General features: G+C 44.7%; 1 protein-coding gene across 4 annotated transcripts in view; it reads right to left on the bottom strand.

Moving 5' to 3' along the window:
* DLEC1 (DLEC1, cilia and flagella associated protein) overlaps positions 1 to 15,151 on the bottom strand; it is a 90,642-nt gene extending 75,491 nt beyond the window's left edge. For 3 of the 4 annotated variants that reach the window (XM_027522230.1, XM_027522231.1, XM_027522233.1), the window contains exons 1-2: positions 14,572 to 15,150; positions 13,416 to 13,566 (exon numbers count right to left, since the gene is read on the bottom strand). In XM_027522230.1, the coding sequence (XP_027378031.1) occupies positions 13,416 to 13,566; positions 14,572 to 14,967 (547 nt within the window). In that variant the 5' untranslated portion in view covers positions 14,968 to 15,150. Of the gene's footprint in view, positions 1 to 13,415; positions 13,567 to 14,571 lie in introns of all 4 variants that reach the window. The other variant, XM_027522232.1, reaches the window with a different exon arrangement.
* Positions 15,152 to 16,533: the final 1,382 nt, after the last annotated feature.

A 16,533-nucleotide genomic window follows, 5' to 3' on the forward strand; every position in this document is an offset into this window, starting at 1 on the left:
AAGGTACAGAGGCTTCCCATGTACTCTCTGCCCCCACACATGCACAGCCTCCCCCTTTATCAACATTTCTTACAACTGAAGATCCCGACACTGACACACCACTATCACACAAACCCTGAAGTTTCTATTAGGATTCACTCTTGGTATTCCACAGTCTATGGATTTGGACAAATGTGTAATGACATATGTAGGCGAGGATTTTTTCTATTTTATTAGAAGTTTTTCTAAACTATTTGATTTTTTAAAACCATGTACACAGGACTTCCCTGGTGGTCCAGTGGTTAAGACTCTGCCTGCCGATGCACGGGACATGAGTTCAATCCCTGGTCTGGCAAGATTCCACAGACGATTAGGCAACTAAGCCAGTGCACCAAAACTACTTAGCCTGCACTATAGAGCCCACGAGCCACAACCACTGAAGCCTGCATGCTAGAGCTTGTGCTGTGCAACAGAACGCACGACACTGAGAAGCCCACGCGCTGCAACTAGAGAGCAGTCGCTGCTCACTCCAACTAGAGAAAGTCCGAGTGCACCAATAAAGACTCAGCACAGCCAAAACCCCCCAGCAAACAGATGGGGGAACAGTGGAAACAGTGACAGACTGTATTTTCTTGGGTTCCCAAAGTCACTGCAGATGGTGACTGCAGCCATGAAATTAAAAGACGCTTGCTCCTTGGAAGAAAAGTCATGACCAACCTAGACAGCATATTAAAAAGCAGGGACATTACTTTGGCAACAAAGGTCCATCTAGTCAAAGCTTTGGTTTTTCCAGTAGTCATGTATGGATGTGAGAGTTGGAACATAAAGAAAGCTGAGCACAGAACTGATGCTTGTGAACTGTGGTGTTGGAGAAGACTCTTGAGTCTCTTGGACTACAAGGAGATCCAACCAGTCAATCCTAAAGGAAATCCGTCCTGAATATTCATTAGAGGGACTGATGCTGAAGCTGAAACTCCAATACTTTGGCCACCTGATGCGAAGAACTGACTCATTTGAAAAGACCCTGATGCTGGGAAAGACTGAAGGTGGGAGGAGAAGGGGACGACAGAGGATGAGATGGTTGGATGGCATCACCGACTCAATGGATATGAGTTTGAGCAAGCTCCAGGAGTTGGTGATGGACAGGGAGGCCTGGCGTGCTGCAGTCCATGGGGTTGCCAAGAGTCGGACATGACTGGGCAACTGAACTGAACAGCCAAAAAAGAAAAAAAAAAAAAAAAAAACCCAAAAAGAAAAGAAAAGAATCATGTGCACTACTACTTTGATAAAAATTAAGGAAAAAATAGGGTGAATGGAAGACTCGAAAGTTTTCAAGCTTTGTTGCTTGTTCCATTAACAAACATGGTGCTTTAAGAGGACTTTCTGGGATTTCCCTGATGGTCCAGGGGTTATGTGGACTGCAGGGGGCACAGGTTATGCTTCCACTGCAGGGGAGGCAGGTTCAACCCCTCACTGGGGAACTAGGATCGCACAAGCTGTGCTGCAGCCAAATAAAGGGGAGGTTGTTTGAATGTAGGGGATTACGGAGTGGGAGAGAGGTCAGGGAATTAACTCGCCATGAAGAACTTCAGCCCACAGCACTGAAGCAAAGGGCTCTTAGGACATGATCTGGACTCTTGCTGTGAAACTCAAAACTGCTCAGTCATCTGCCCGCACCTGTTTCTGGAGAACAGAGGTTTCCTTCCAAAATTCACCAAGAGCCTCTCATTGATCCATCCCAGAACCACAGCTGAAAGGGTCATTCTGGGCAAATGTGGATCCCAGGCCTCTCCTCTGCAATACAGAGCCCTCAGCAGGGAGTGGCAGCAATGCCAAACTGACACAGTCCAGCCCAGTTCCCAAGGACCTGGCAATGGCCTATTTGAAATAGTAAAAGATAAGATAAAGCTTCCAGAAAAATGGCAAAGGCCATGTGGCAAGGAGATGTATCCTCTCTGTTCTGATACCATTCCCTCCAAGGTCCTCCCCTAGGCCACGGGCAGTTCTGTGTCTGCAGGAGCAGGCTGGTGGGGTGCAGCTTGTTATCAAGGCTTTGGGAAGTCTCTCTCCACCTCAGGCATGGATGGTGGACCAGGTAAGCCTTGGGCACCCTGCACTGGCCTTGTGACCTCTTGTAGGAAGGGTGGGCTTCCTACATGGACCCTGCCCCTGAGCATGGGACTGCAAGGCACTGGCTGCTCCCTTTCCCAAAAGATAATGCAGATAAGACACCAGCAAGGAAAGGGAACAAACAAAAAACAGAACATTCTGCAGACTTCTGATCTTTCTCCCTCTGTCTGGAGAATTTACACACATTTTCCACCTTGTGACATTTGTATTAGCAAAGAGAGAAAGGTTACTTCAGTGCCTCAAATAACAATCATCTTCATGATCAATCATCCAAGTTACAAAAGAGGTTCTTGGGACACCACTCTCTACCCTGAGAAGCAGAACCAGAAAGGTGTCCAGGGAACTGGATTAAGGTCTCTACTTCTGCTATTTCTGAAATAAAAAAGAGAAACCTTGTCAGCAGAAGGCTGAGAAACCAAGGTGGATAATGTCCGCTTATAACCTAATATTGCGTGCTAAGTCACTCAGTCGTGTCCGACTCTGCGATCCCATGGACTGCAGCCTGCCAGGCTCCTCTGTCCATGGAGATTCTCTACGCAAGAATACTGGAGTGGGCTGCCATTTCCCACTGGAGAATTTCCTAACCCAGGGGATTTTCCTAACCCAGGGATCAAACCCATGTCTCTTAAAATCTCCTGTATTGGCAGGGCGGTTCTTTACCACTAGCACCATCTAAGAAGCCCATAACTTAATATTATCTTGGGTAAAAAAATAAAATGAAGGTCATTGGGAAATGCTCTTGGCTGATGTTTGTTTCCCAGTTCTCAATGTTTGAGAATTTCCCTGGTGGCTCAGACAGTAAAGCGTCTGCCTGCAATGCGGGAGACCCAGGTTTGATTCCTGGGTCGGGAAGATCCCCTGGAGAAAGAAATGGCAATCCACTCCAGCACTCATGCCTAGAAAATCCCATGGACGGAGGAGCCTGATAGGCTACAGTCCATGGGGTCGCAAAGAGTCGGATGCGACTTCACTTCATTCTCAATGTTTTATTCCACTTTCCTTAAAAGCAAACAAACAAATAATTACGTAATCTCCCCTGATCTCTAGCCAGAAGAATTCTACCAAAGACAGGGACAGTATCTGACTCTGGGGACTTGCCAGATAGCAGGCAACCAACAAATCCTCCCAAGCATCCACTACCAGTCATCTCTGCCTGAATCCACGACTGAGGGAGGGGGTCTGGCAGCTACACGACTGCTGTGGAGAAGTGGGGACAGGAGGAGACACAGAATCTGCACGGGGTGTTCACTGTCTCACAGGGCTGAGCTTCAGCGAGGGCAGACCTGACGGGGACAGGGCCCCACACACCCTAGGGGAAGCCATCTGCAACCATGTGACACTGTGCGTGGAAAACAGGCCTTCCCCCTCCTCCTGACAGAGACAGACATGGGCTTTCACGATAGACACAAGTTCAAAGCTGGGTCCCAGCCCTTTTGAGCTGTGGGAATTTAGGGAATGATCTGAGGTCCTGTCTCAATTCTTATACCTGTAAATGGAGAGAAAACCTGTCTCACAGGGTTGTTGGAAGGATTCCGTGGAATAACATTCATGAAGCATCTTACCCATCATTTGGTCCCCAGCAGCACCCCATAAGTGTAGAGCTTTCTGAAGCCACTGTATCTTCTACTTCTCCCTCCCTGCAGGCCACAGACACGCCAGGTCTCCTCACCCTAAAAGCACTGTCTCTGCTGCCCTGGAAAAGGACGATTTTCAGGGATGCAGGATGACAGATCAAAGTCTTTGAGGGGACTATAAGGTACCAGGACTTATTGGAGAAATGGCCGATTCCAGATCTGGAGCAATAGACACACAAGATGAACCTGGAACTTCCGATCATTCCAGAAAGTAAGGAAGTTTACCACAGGCAACCAGTGCTATGCCAACAGAGTCAGGCATCAACTTGAAAAGGCTCCAAGCGGCTAAAGATGGGACAGTCTGAGCATCAACAGGACAATAAACATAATTAGTTATGAAATCCATGAGTTCATAATGATAGGAAAAACCAACCAGCCAAACCTTTTTACTCATCTTTGGAAGATGTTAGGGAAACCAACTCATTATTTTAAAAACTGGCAGATAAAGGGAAAGAATTAATTCTGCTCCTATCTCAGGGTAATCAGAGTCATCACAGAAAAGTTTCTCTTTACAGAAGTATTTCAGTACCATTAGCATTATAGTTTGTAACCCCTAATGAAACAATATATCTAGGCAAAAACTGGCAGCATCATGAAAACAAGAGATATCAAACACCATGCATCTCCTGAAGGGAGCACACAGCACCATCTATGAACTGGTCTCTCCCCTTCTCCTCTAAAAAGTTGAACTTAAATCTCATAAAGTCTCTAGAAATAACTAGTGAACTGCAAGGAATACAGGGATAAGAACAGGTTAAATGATACCACAATGGTTAAATCAGCAAAATCCAAACTGTAGACAAACGTATAGGAAAAAATGACCCAGTTTCTTTGACAAAAAAATTTACCAAGTATCATCATAGAGATGGTAGACTGAAAAGAGCTCTTAGCACCGCTGGCTCACTGCTGGTGTGGGGATTTGATGAGGAAAAAACATACTGGTCAAATCTGAGAATACCTCTCCACAAAATACTAGTCAGTTACAATCTAATGTGGAGAATTTAACGTGGAGACACGAAGGTGACCAGGTGACCAGGGCTAACATCACTTGTGCCTCCTGATGTGTGGCAGTGAGAGGAGCCAAGTGCTGGAGGGCTGGCGCAACCAGCATCATCTGTATGGTGCTGCTGCCAAGCATGAATTGGAGTTTGGTCACGAGGAAACATTAGAACCACCTTATAGAGTGAGAGGCTTCTCAAGAACTGTCAGGAGGGGCTTCCCTGGTGGTCCAATGGCTAACACTCTGAGCGCCCAACGCAAGGGGCCAGCATTCAATCTCTGGTGAGGGAATTAGATCCCACATGCTGCAACTAAGACCAGGTACAGCCAAAATAACTAATTAAAAAAAACAACTGTCAAAAGAGAGGATCCTGGGGAGATGGGCGTACAAAGCACAAGGACTCTGTCTCTCCACCTAGGTGCAAGTTGCACTAGTAGAATCAGTCAAATTGGACAACTCTGTAACTATGGCATCTGTTTGACTTGTACTTCCAGGGGGAAGCCTGGACAGGCAATTGCAGTGAACTTAGCACACGAGCAGCTACCCAGCCCTCACTCTCAGTCCCAGGGCAGGGGCAACCTACACACAACCCGTGACAGCGTGGGTGACCCAAAAAGAGGCTGTCCTCCAAATGCCTGGGATCTGTGCTCTGACTGCCGATGACCACAGAGGTGCAGGCAAAGAAGCACTTCCCACATTGTGGCATGCCCCACCTCCTCCAGGTGGAAGTGACTTCTAGGGAATTCAAATGGCTAGCACCCCCCTCCTCCATCTTTCTTTTTCCTCTTTTGAAAGCCAGATATTAAAGACTAAGACATTCAAAAACAACTGCAGATTAGGGAGAAATCAGAACATGACCACATACTCTCAGGGAAGGGTTCGGAAAAGAACCTTAAGATTAAGCTCAGGCTGAACCTCAGCATAGACAGCCAACAATAACTAACAAAAAAACAACAAAAACAATTACAAAATAACCAGCAAGCTCTGTGGAAGGGGGAGAATCTGATTTCTAAAGACACATAATTATTAGATTCAAATGTCCAGTTTCTAACAACAAAAAAATTGAAAACATATAAAGAAATGAGAAAGTATGGCCCATTCAAAGGAAAAAATTAAATCAACAACTGTCCTTGAAAAAACCTGACAGCAGTTATACTAGGCAAAGGCTTAGAACAACTGTCTTGAAGATGCTCATAGAGCTATTAATAAAAAAACATGTGGAGAATATCAAGAAAATGATGTACAAAAAAACATAAATATCAACAGGCAGAAAACCTATAAGGAAGCTAAAAAGACATGTTGGAACTGAAAAGAACACTAACTGAAATGAAAATCTCATTATTAAAGGGATTCAAAAGCATATCTGAGCAGGCATAAGAGAGAATCAGTGAACTTGAAGATACAAAAACAGGAAATTATTGAGTCAAACGAAAAGGAAAAAAGATTTGAAGAAAAGTAAAGAGAGCCTAAGAGGCCTGTGGGACACCAGCAAGTAACTAACATACACATTGTGGGAGTCCTAGAAGGAAAAGAAAGGGAAAAAGGGGCAGAGAGGATATATCTAAGGAAAGAATGGCTGAAAACGGCCTGGATTTAATGAAATACATGAATATAAAGATCCAAGAAGCTCATGAATTATAAAATGAACTCAAAGACTCATTGACACGTTATAATTAAACATTTGAAAGATAAAGAAAGAATCTTGAAAGTACCAAGACAGTAGTGACTCATCACATCCAAAGATCCTCAATAAAGTTGTCAGTAGACTTTTCATCAGAAATTTTGGAAGCCAGAAGGCAGTGGGTCAATATAGTCAAAGTGCTAAAAGGAAAAACTGTTAACCAAGAATCCTATATCCAGTAAAAACTGTCCTTCAAAGGGAGAGAGAAATTAAGACATTTCCTGATAAACAGAAGCTGAGGGCGTCTGTTACCACTAGACCTGACCGGCAACGCTCAAAGGAGCTCTGTAACGTGCAGTGAAAGGACGCTAGACAGTAACTCCAAGCCACACGAAGAAATAAAGATGTCAGTAAGGGTAAATACATGGGAAACCATGAAAATTTTCTACATGATTTAACAGACTAATACATTTAAAGGAAAAAAAAACTATTAAAGCTAAAACAAAAAAACAAGTTCAAAGTTATGTGCTAAGTTGCTTCAGTCATGACTCTTCGTGACTATAGCCCACGGACGGCAACCTGCCAGGCTCCTCTGTCCATGGGATTCTCCAGGCAAGAATATTGGAGCATGCTGCCATGCCCTCTATCCTCCAGGTATCTTCCCAACCCAGGGATTAAAGCTGAGTCTCCTATGTCTCCTGCACTGGCAGGCAGGTTCTTTACCTCTAGTGCCACTTGGGAAGCCCCCAAAATATACAGTAGTATGAAAAGTTAGTATTATATTAAGCTAGTATTATCATAAATGTTAGTATTATAGTGACTTTGGTTTGTAACTCCAAGTCTTTATTTTCTACATAATTTACAAGACTAACGGATTAGTTGGTATTTCTGGGCACACAATGTATAAAGATGTAATTCTGTGACATCAACAACCAAAAGGGGTGGGGATGGAGATGTAAAGAAACAAAGAATTTTGTATTTATTCAAGTTAAGCTGGTATACATTCAGATGAGAATATTATAATTTGGGGCTTTTAAATGTAATCCCTAGGGCAACCACAAAGAGAATAGCTGTAGAATATACTCAAAAGAAAATTTAGAAAAAGGAAATTTAAACATTTCACTACAAAAACTGACTAAATACAAAATAAGACAGTAACACTGAAGAACTGATGCTTTTGAACTGTGGTGTTGGAGAAGACTCTTGAGAGTCCCTTGGACTTCAAGGAGATCCAACCAGTCCATCCTAAAGGAGACCAGTCCTGGGTGTTCTTTGGAAGGACTGATGTTGAAGCCGAAACTCCAATACTTTGGCTACCTGCTTGCGAAGAGCTAACTCATTTGAAAAGACCCTGATGCTGGGAAAGATTGAAGGCAGGGGGAGAAGGGGACGACAGAGGATGAGATGGTTGGATGGCATCACTAACTCAATGGACATGAGTTTGGGTAAACTCTGAGAGTTGGTGATGGACAGGGAGGCCTGCCGTCCATGGGGTCGCAGAGTCGGACATGACTGAGCGACTGAACTGAACTGAACTAATGTAGGAGATGAGGGACAAAAGAGATACAAGACAAAAAAATAGCAAAGTGACAGAAGTTCCTCCTTATGAGTAATTACTTTAAATGTAATTTGGGCTTCCCTGGTGGCTCAGATGGTAAAGAATATGCAGGCGGTGCAGGAGACCCGGGTTTGATCCCTGGTTCAAGAAGATCCCTGGAGGAGAAAATGGCAACCCATTCCAGTATTCTTGCCTGGAGAATTCCATGGACAGAGGAGCCTGGTGGGCTACAGTTCATGGGGTTGCAAAGAGTTGGACATGACTGAGCGACTATCTCTTTCACTTTAAATGTACGTGGATTCAACTCTCCAGTCAAAAGACAAAAATTGGCAGAATAGATAAAAATACATGATCCATCTAGATTGCTGTCTACAGGAGACTCACTTTAGATCCAATGACTCAAATAGATTGGAAACGAAAAGGTGAAAAAAGATTTCCATGCAAACAGTAGTCAGGAGAGGAAGTAGCTATACTAATAGAGGAAAAAAAGACTTTTTAATCAAAAAAGGTTACAAGAAGCAAATAAAGCAAAGAAAGACATTACATACCAATAAAAGATTCAATAGAGCAAGAAGATACAATAAGCATAAACATTTACACATCTCATGACAGATCATCAAAATAATGAAGCAGAAAATGACAGATCTGATGGGAGAAATAGATAGTTCTACGATAATACTAGTTGGACACTTCTGTACCCATTTATAGTAATAGAAAGAAGAACCAGGCAAAAGACAAGTAATGAAACAGAGGATTCAAACAGCCCAATAGATTAACTAGATCTAACAGACATATAGAACACTCTATCGAACAATAATGGCATACACATTCTTCTCAAGTGCATTTAAAGAATTAATATCAATCCTCAAATTTTTCACAAAAAAATGGAAGAGGAGGGAACAGTTCTTATCTCATTCAAGCGGCCAGCATTATCCTGATATAAAGCCAGATCAAGACACTACAAGAAGACTACATCCATTATGAACACGGATGCAAAAATCCTCACAAATTCAGCATTATCAACTGTGATCTGTTCCTGTGATGCAAGGATGGTTCAACATACAAAACTCGATCAATGTAATACACCACAGTAACAGAATGAAGGGGGAAAGAGTCCCATGGTCACCTCAACTGATACAGAAAATTGTTTGAAAAACGTCAGCATCCTTTCATGATTAAAAAAATAAACACAAAGGACTAGGGACAACCAGAAACTGTTTCAACATAGTTTGAAAATAGTTTCACTATTTCAACATAGTGAAAATCATGGATGAAAACCCATAGCGAATGTCATACTCCGTGCTGAAAGACTTAAAAGCTTTTCCTCTAAGATCAGGAACAAGGCAGGAATGCCTGCTTTCACCGTCTGTAGTAAACATAATACTAGAAGTTCTAATCAGAACAACTAGGCGAGAATTAAAAGGCATCCAAACTGGAAAGGAAGAAGTAAAATTATTACTGTTTGTGGATGATATGATCTTATCAGTTGAAAACAGCGGGATTCTCCAGTGGCTCAGAAGTAAAGAATCTGCCTATAATGCAGGAAACACAAGTTTGATCCCTGGGTCAGGAAGATCCCCTGGAGGAGGGCAGGCAAGCCACTCCAGTACTCTATTTTTTTAATTCATTTTTGTTTGGCTGTGCCAGGTCTGATCTTCAATCTTCACTGCAGCATATAGTACTTGCATCATGTGGGATCTAGTTCTCTGACCAGGGATCAAACCCAGGGCCCCTGGCATTGCAAGCCTGGAGTCTTAACCGCTGGACCACCAAGGAAGTCCCCCACTCCAGTATTCCTGCCTGGAGAATCCCAAAGACAGAGGAGCCTGGTGGGCTACAGTCCACAGGGTCGCAAAGAGTCAGACATGATCGAGTGACTGAGCATGCACACACACAGAAAACACTAAAGATTTCATACACAAAAAAACCTCTTTTAGAACTAATAAGTGAACTCAGCAAAGTAGCAGGACATAAAGTGAGCACACAAAAATCTGATGCATTTTTATACACTAAAATGAACACTCTGAAAAGGAAATTATGAAAACAATTCCATTCCCAAGAGCATCAGAAAGGATACGATAGTTGAGAATTAACCATGGTGATCGAAGACTTATATAATAAAAAATACAAAACGTTGCTGAAAAAAAATGAAAGAGGACATAAATGGAAATACATCCCATGTTCATGGATTAGAAGACTTCATACGGTTAAAAATGCCCACACTGGGACTTCCCTAGTGCTTGAGAATCCACCTGCCAATGCAGGGGACACAGGTTTGACTCCTGCTCCGGGAAGATTCCACACGCCACAGGGCAACTAAGCCCATGCGTCACAACTGCTGAGCCAGCGCTCTAGAGTTCCTGTGCTCGAAACGAGAAGCCACTGCAAGGAGAAGCCCATGCCAGAAACCTCTCTACAGTTAGAGAGTAGCCTCTGTTCGCTGCAGCTAGAAAAAGTAGGTGCACAGCAATGAAGAGCCTGAGTGCCAGGACAAAGACCCAGCATAGCCAAAATATTCTTTTAAAAGTGTCAATACTACCCAAAGCAAAACATGGATTCTATGAAATCTCTATCAAAATCCCAACGACATTTTTTATGACAGAAATAGTAACGCTATGCTATGCTAAGTCACTTCAGTCGTGTCCGACTCTGTGCGACCCCATAGATGGCAGCCCATCAGGCTCCCCCGTCCCTGGGATTCTCTAGGCAAGAACACTGGAGTGGGTTGCCATTTCCTTCTCCAATGCATGAAAGTGAAAAGTGAAAGTGAAGTCGCTCAGTTGTGTCCGACTCTTAGCGACCCCATGGATTGCAGCCTAACAGGCTCCTCCATCCATGGGATTTTCCAAACAAGAGTACTGGAGTGGGGTGCTATTGCCTTCTCCGAGAAATAGTAAAACCCATCCTAAAATCCATTATGGAATCTCAAGGAATATCCAATAGTCAAAACAATCTTGAACAAACAAAGCTGGAGGACCCACACTTGCTGATTTCAAAACCTACAAGAAAGCTACAGTAATAAGAACATAGTACTAGCATAAGTGGACACAAAAACCAACAGAATAGAATAGAAAGCCCAGGAATAAACCCTCATACATACGGTCGAATGATTTTTGACAATGGCGTCAAGGCCAATCAATAGGGAAAGGACAGTCTTTTCAACAAATGATGCCAGGAAATCTGGACATCTTTATGTATAAGAATGAAGTTGGATCCTTCTGTAACACTATGTAACTCAAAATTAATCCAAGACCTTAAACCCAAGACCTAAAATCCAAGACCAACACCTAATAAACTCTAGGAGAAAACACAGGGCCAAAACTTCACAACACTGCATTTAGCAATGATCTCTTAGCTACACGAAAGGCACAGAGGACAAAAGAAAAACCAACACATTGGACTTCATGAAAATTAAAAATGTGCATCAGAGGGAAAACACAGAACGAGAGAAATATTTTCAAATCATGTATCTGGTAAGGGATTAATAACCAGGATATACAGAGAATTCCTAAAACTCACCAACAATCCGATGGATTAAGAACAGGCTTGAGGAGTGCTGTGAGTGCCCTCACTGCCGCTAAGATCAGGCTGGCCGAGAGAATCGCAGCCTCCCTCAACAATGTCTGTGCCAAGGAACTGGTGCTGGTGGCGTCCTTCACCAGTGGGGGTGTCCCTGTCATTCTGCCCACACTCAGCCGCAACACCAAGTACTCGGTCATGATCAATGGGCCATCATACCCTAGAAGTTCCCAGTGCCCCTCTAAGACGATGGCAACATGCCCAGCTACCCTCAGGACCCCCGGGGCCCAAGCCTGGAGTGGCTGAAGAAGCTGTGAGCTCCTCCATCGACAGGGAGAGGTCCCCTCCCTGACGGCTCCCAATAAATATGTGAAATGTGACCCCCCGCCAAAAAAAATGGGCTTGAAAAGACATTTCTCCAAAGAAGATACACAAATGGTAAATAAGCACATGAAAAGGTACTCAAAATCACTCATCATCAGGGAATTGCAAAATTAAAACCACAATGAGGTACCCCCTCACACCCATCAGGATGGCTACACACCCCTCCCCCCACACACACCCCTCCCCACACGCACACCCCCACACCCACCCCCATCAAAAAACCAGAAAATAAGTGTTGGTGAGGGTATGGAGAAATGGGAATCCTGTATACTGTTGGTGGGAAAGTAAAAATGGTGCAGGCACTGTGGCACAGTATGGTGGTTCCTCAAAAAATTAAAATAGTACTACTATATGATCTAACAATTCCCCTTCTAGACACAAAACCAAAGAGGTATTTGTACGTCCGTGTTCAGAGCAGCATTATTCACAACAGCTAACACCTGGAAGCAACCCAAGCGTTCATCAGCTGATGAATGGATAAGCAAAATGTAATATACAAACACAATATTATTTAACATATGAAGGAAGGAAATTCTGACACAGGCTACAATATGGATGAACCTTGAGGGCATTACACTAAGTGAAACACGCTAGCCACAAAAAGACAAACACTGCATGATTCCACTTATGTGAATACTACTTAGAGCAGTCAGAATTACAGAGACAGAAAGTAGAATGGTGGTCGCCAGGGGCTGGAGGAACAGAGGGACTGTGAAGGTATTTTTAATGCACATATCAGTTGTGTGAGATGAAAAGAGTTATGGAGATGGATGGTGATGATGTTTGTATAAGATAATGAATGTATTTAATACCACTGAACTGTACTCTTAAAAAATAGTTGAGGGTAAATTTTATGTTACGTGCATTTTACCACAATTTTTAAAACCTGGGGGGAAACTCAATGGTCAAGAACATAAAAGACAGGAAAAGTTCAAAGAAGGGTCCCAAATGAAAAGTCTAAAAGTGAGACATGACAGTGGCATGCAGCATGGCTTCCTAGACAGGATGCTAGACCACAGAGGAGAAGTGGACGCTGTGGAGTAGCAGGTAAAACCTGCAGGCCATCTGTGAGCTGGAGGATAACACTGCCTCCATGCTGACTCCCTGGCTTAGGGGGTTGTGTGCTGGTTATGTAGGTGAGACTCTGCTCTGGAGACACGCACACTGGAGTGTTCTGTGATAATGAAACAACACTGGTGCAACTCACTCTCCAAACATTTTAAAGAAGGCTAGAGCGGTTCTGTGGGTTGCATTTTTACTCTGTTGGTAAGTCTTTTGAGGCACAATTTTTCATTTTCATGACGTCCATTACCTGGTGGCTCAGACAGTTAAGAGTCTGCCTACAAGGCGGGAGACCCGGGTTTGATCCTCGCGTCGGGAAGATCCCCTAGAGAAGGAAACAGCAACCCACTCCAGTACTCCTGCCTGGAAAATCCCATGGACAGAGGATCCTGGTAGGCTACTGTCCATGGGGTCGCAAAGAGCCGGACATGACTGAGCGACTTCACTTTCTTTCAATGAGGTAATACAATAATATATTAACAACTGGGGGGTTAGGGTGAAAGGCATAGAGCAGCTCATCATACACACCTGGAGGCATCTTGATAAACGGCTCAAGGAACTGTACTTTGGCCTGGTGCATGGCCCGCTCTTTCTCCGCAAGGGCCCGTGCACGGGCCTGAATGATGTGTCTCTCCAACATTTCAACTTCATCCAGCCGCTGCTTATAGAGCTCCCGAATCTGGCAGGTGGGTGATCAGATGCACAGAAATATGGTGAGATGACTCAACCTCACTTGAGCAGCATTGTTTCCCATGAAGCTCAGAACAGTCACAGAACTGCAGAGACCACCTGGTCTAACCAGACAGAGCTGAACTCTAAGACCCACGGAGGGAAATGGCATAAAGCTTTTACAGTAAAGTCAGGAACAGTGCCAAGTCTCAAACCCTGTCTCCTGACTACTGGGTTCTCAGTAAAGAGTTCTGTCATCCAAACTCTGAAATACCAAATGCGAGTTAACACACCACCTGTGGTAGACAAAGGGTTGTGTCACTCAGGATAGAAGGACTTGCTACCTAGCTGCAGAGAGCATAGTGAACTGAAAGCCTCCAGGTGTCGACCCCTTCAGAATTCACCTCAGCTGCCTGAAAGCATTCAGTTGAGACTCCTTTAAGAAAGTCGTGGGCAGCGTGGCCAGCAGTCAGAGAGGCCTTATCAGAGAGGACTCAGGACAGCTGCTGTCCTTATACAGCTCAGGAAGCAGAGCTGGTGTTCCAGAGACTGGGCATGCTTCCTAAAATCTGGGCACGGATGCCTCTCAATGGTTAAGATTGTGGTTTGTGACACAAAGGCAGGCACCCCGGAGCGGACGTGACGTTTAGCTTTATCATCGCCAGGAAAACAACTATTCTGCTTTCTGTCGTTTCACTTATATATGCATTGTCTGTGTAGAGATGTAAAGAGATAGGTGCTGCAGATATACACCTTATGTGTGTCGAGAGTGTGTATTTGCCTAAGAGCGCATATAGTGTCCTTCCACTACAACGTAGGATATACGGCGGAACGGACTTGGTCTGCCCTTCCCAGCTGCGTACCCCGTGCCTGGAACAGCGGCTGCACCCGACAGGGGCTGACATTTGCCGAGTGGCTGAGTCGCGCCCTGGGTCCCCCGCACAGCCGCAGACGCGACCCCGCCATCCCCTGGGTGAGCACAAGGAGAAGCGAGCGGGGCGCGGTACCCTGTTACCTGCTGCAGCTGGTCCACGAACTCCTCGTGCCGTGCATCCTCGCTGCCGCGAGCCTTGATCAAATTCGAGCTCACCTCCTCCCCTATCACCTCGGCGGTGTACAGGTTGCGGAAGACGCCGGTGAGCAAGTACGAGATGTCTTGGGTGCGCAGAGAGGTGGGGCGCAACCGCAGCAGTTGCGGCTCGGGGAGCGGCGGGAGCGAAAGCTGCGCGACGAAGCGGCGCCGACCCCCGAAGCCATGGTGGAAGGACTCGGAGTAGGCGAGGGAGGAGAGCCAGGTGGACTGGCTAGGGCTGCGAATCCGGGCCAGACGCGGGCTGGGCGTCCACGTTGCCCCAGCGAAAGCGTAGGATCCAGACTCAGCCGACTGCCGCTCTCGCTTTCCAGTCTCCATGGCAACTGAGACGCCGCTAACTCCCTGCCGCACTTCCGGCCTGCCTCTTCCGCCTTCCGTCCGTAGGAGGGTGCCATAAAGCCGTCATCCTCAAATACGCGCACAGCGGTATCGCCTTTACTAAGATGAGCTTTTCCTATTTGGAACCAGTCTGTTGTTCCATGTCCAGTTCTAACTGTTGCTTCCTGACCTGCATATAGGTTTCTCAAGAGGCTGGTCAGGTGGTGTGGTATTCCCATCTCTTTCAGAATTTTCCACAGTTTATTGCGATCCACACAGTCAAAGGCTTTGGCATAGTCAATAAAGCAGAAATAGATGTTTTTCTGGAACTCTCTTGCTTTTTCCATGATCCAGCGGATGTTGGCAATTTGATCTCTGGTTCCTCTGCCTTTTCTAAAACCAGCTTGAACATCTGGAAGTTCACGGTTCACATATTGCTGTAGCCTGGCTTGGAGAATTTTGAGCATGACTTTACTAGCGTGTGAGATGAGTCCAATTGTGCGGTAGTTTGAGCACTCTTTGGCATTGCCTTTCTTTGGGATTGGAATGAAAACTGACCTTTTCCAGTCCTGTGGCCACTGCTGCGTTTTCCAAATTTGCTGGCATATTGAGTGTAGCACTTTCACAGCACCATCTTTCAGGATTTGAAATAGCTCAACTGGAATTCCATCACCTCCACTAGCTTTGTTTGTAGTGATGCTTTCAAGGCCCACTTGACTTCACATTCCAGGATGTCTGGCTCTAGGTGAGAGATCACACCATTGTGATTATCTGGGTCATAAAGATCTTTTTTGTTCAGTTCTTCTGTGTATTCTTGCCGCCTCTTCTTAATATCTTCTGCTTCTGTTAGGTCCATACCATTTCTGCCCTTTATCGAGCCCATCTTTGCATGAAATGTTCCCTTGGTATCTCTAATTTTCTTGAAGAGATCTCCAGTCTTTCCCATTCTGTTGTTTTCCTCTATTTCTTTGCATTGATTGCTGAGGAAGGCTTTCTTACCTCTCCTTGCTGTTCTTTGGAACTCTGCATTCAGATGCTTACATCTTTCCTTTTCTCCTTTGCTTTTCGCTTCTCTTCTTTTCACAGCTATTTGTAAGGCCTGCCCAGACAGCCATTTTGCTTTTTTGCATTTCTTTTCCGTGGGGATGGTCTTGATCCCTGTCTCCTGTACAATGTCATGAACCTCTGTCCATAGTTCATCAGGGACTCTGTCTATCAGATCTAGTCCCTTAAACCTATTTCTCATTTCCACTGTATAATCATAAGGGATTTGATTTAGGTCATACCTGAATGGTCTAGTGGTTTTCCCTACTTTCTTCAATTTAAGTCTGCATTTGGCAATAAGGAGTTCATGATCTGAGCCACAGTCCACTCCTGGTCTTGTTTTTGCTGACTGTATAGGGCTTCTCCATCTTTGGCTGAAAAGAATATAATCAATCTGATTTTGGTGTTGACCATCTGGTGATGTCCATGTGTAGAGTTTTCTCTCGTGTTGCAGAGTACATCATGAGAAACGCTGGGCTGGAAGAAGCACAAGCTGGACTCAAGATTGCCGGGAGAAATATC

The sequence above is a fragment of the Bos indicus x Bos taurus genome, chromosome 22 (assembly GCF_003369695.1).
Source record: "Bos indicus x Bos taurus breed Angus x Brahman F1 hybrid chromosome 22, Bos_hybrid_MaternalHap_v2.0, whole genome shotgun sequence".
Classification (NCBI taxonomy): Eukaryota; Metazoa; Chordata; class Mammalia; order Artiodactyla; family Bovidae; genus Bos; species Bos indicus x Bos taurus.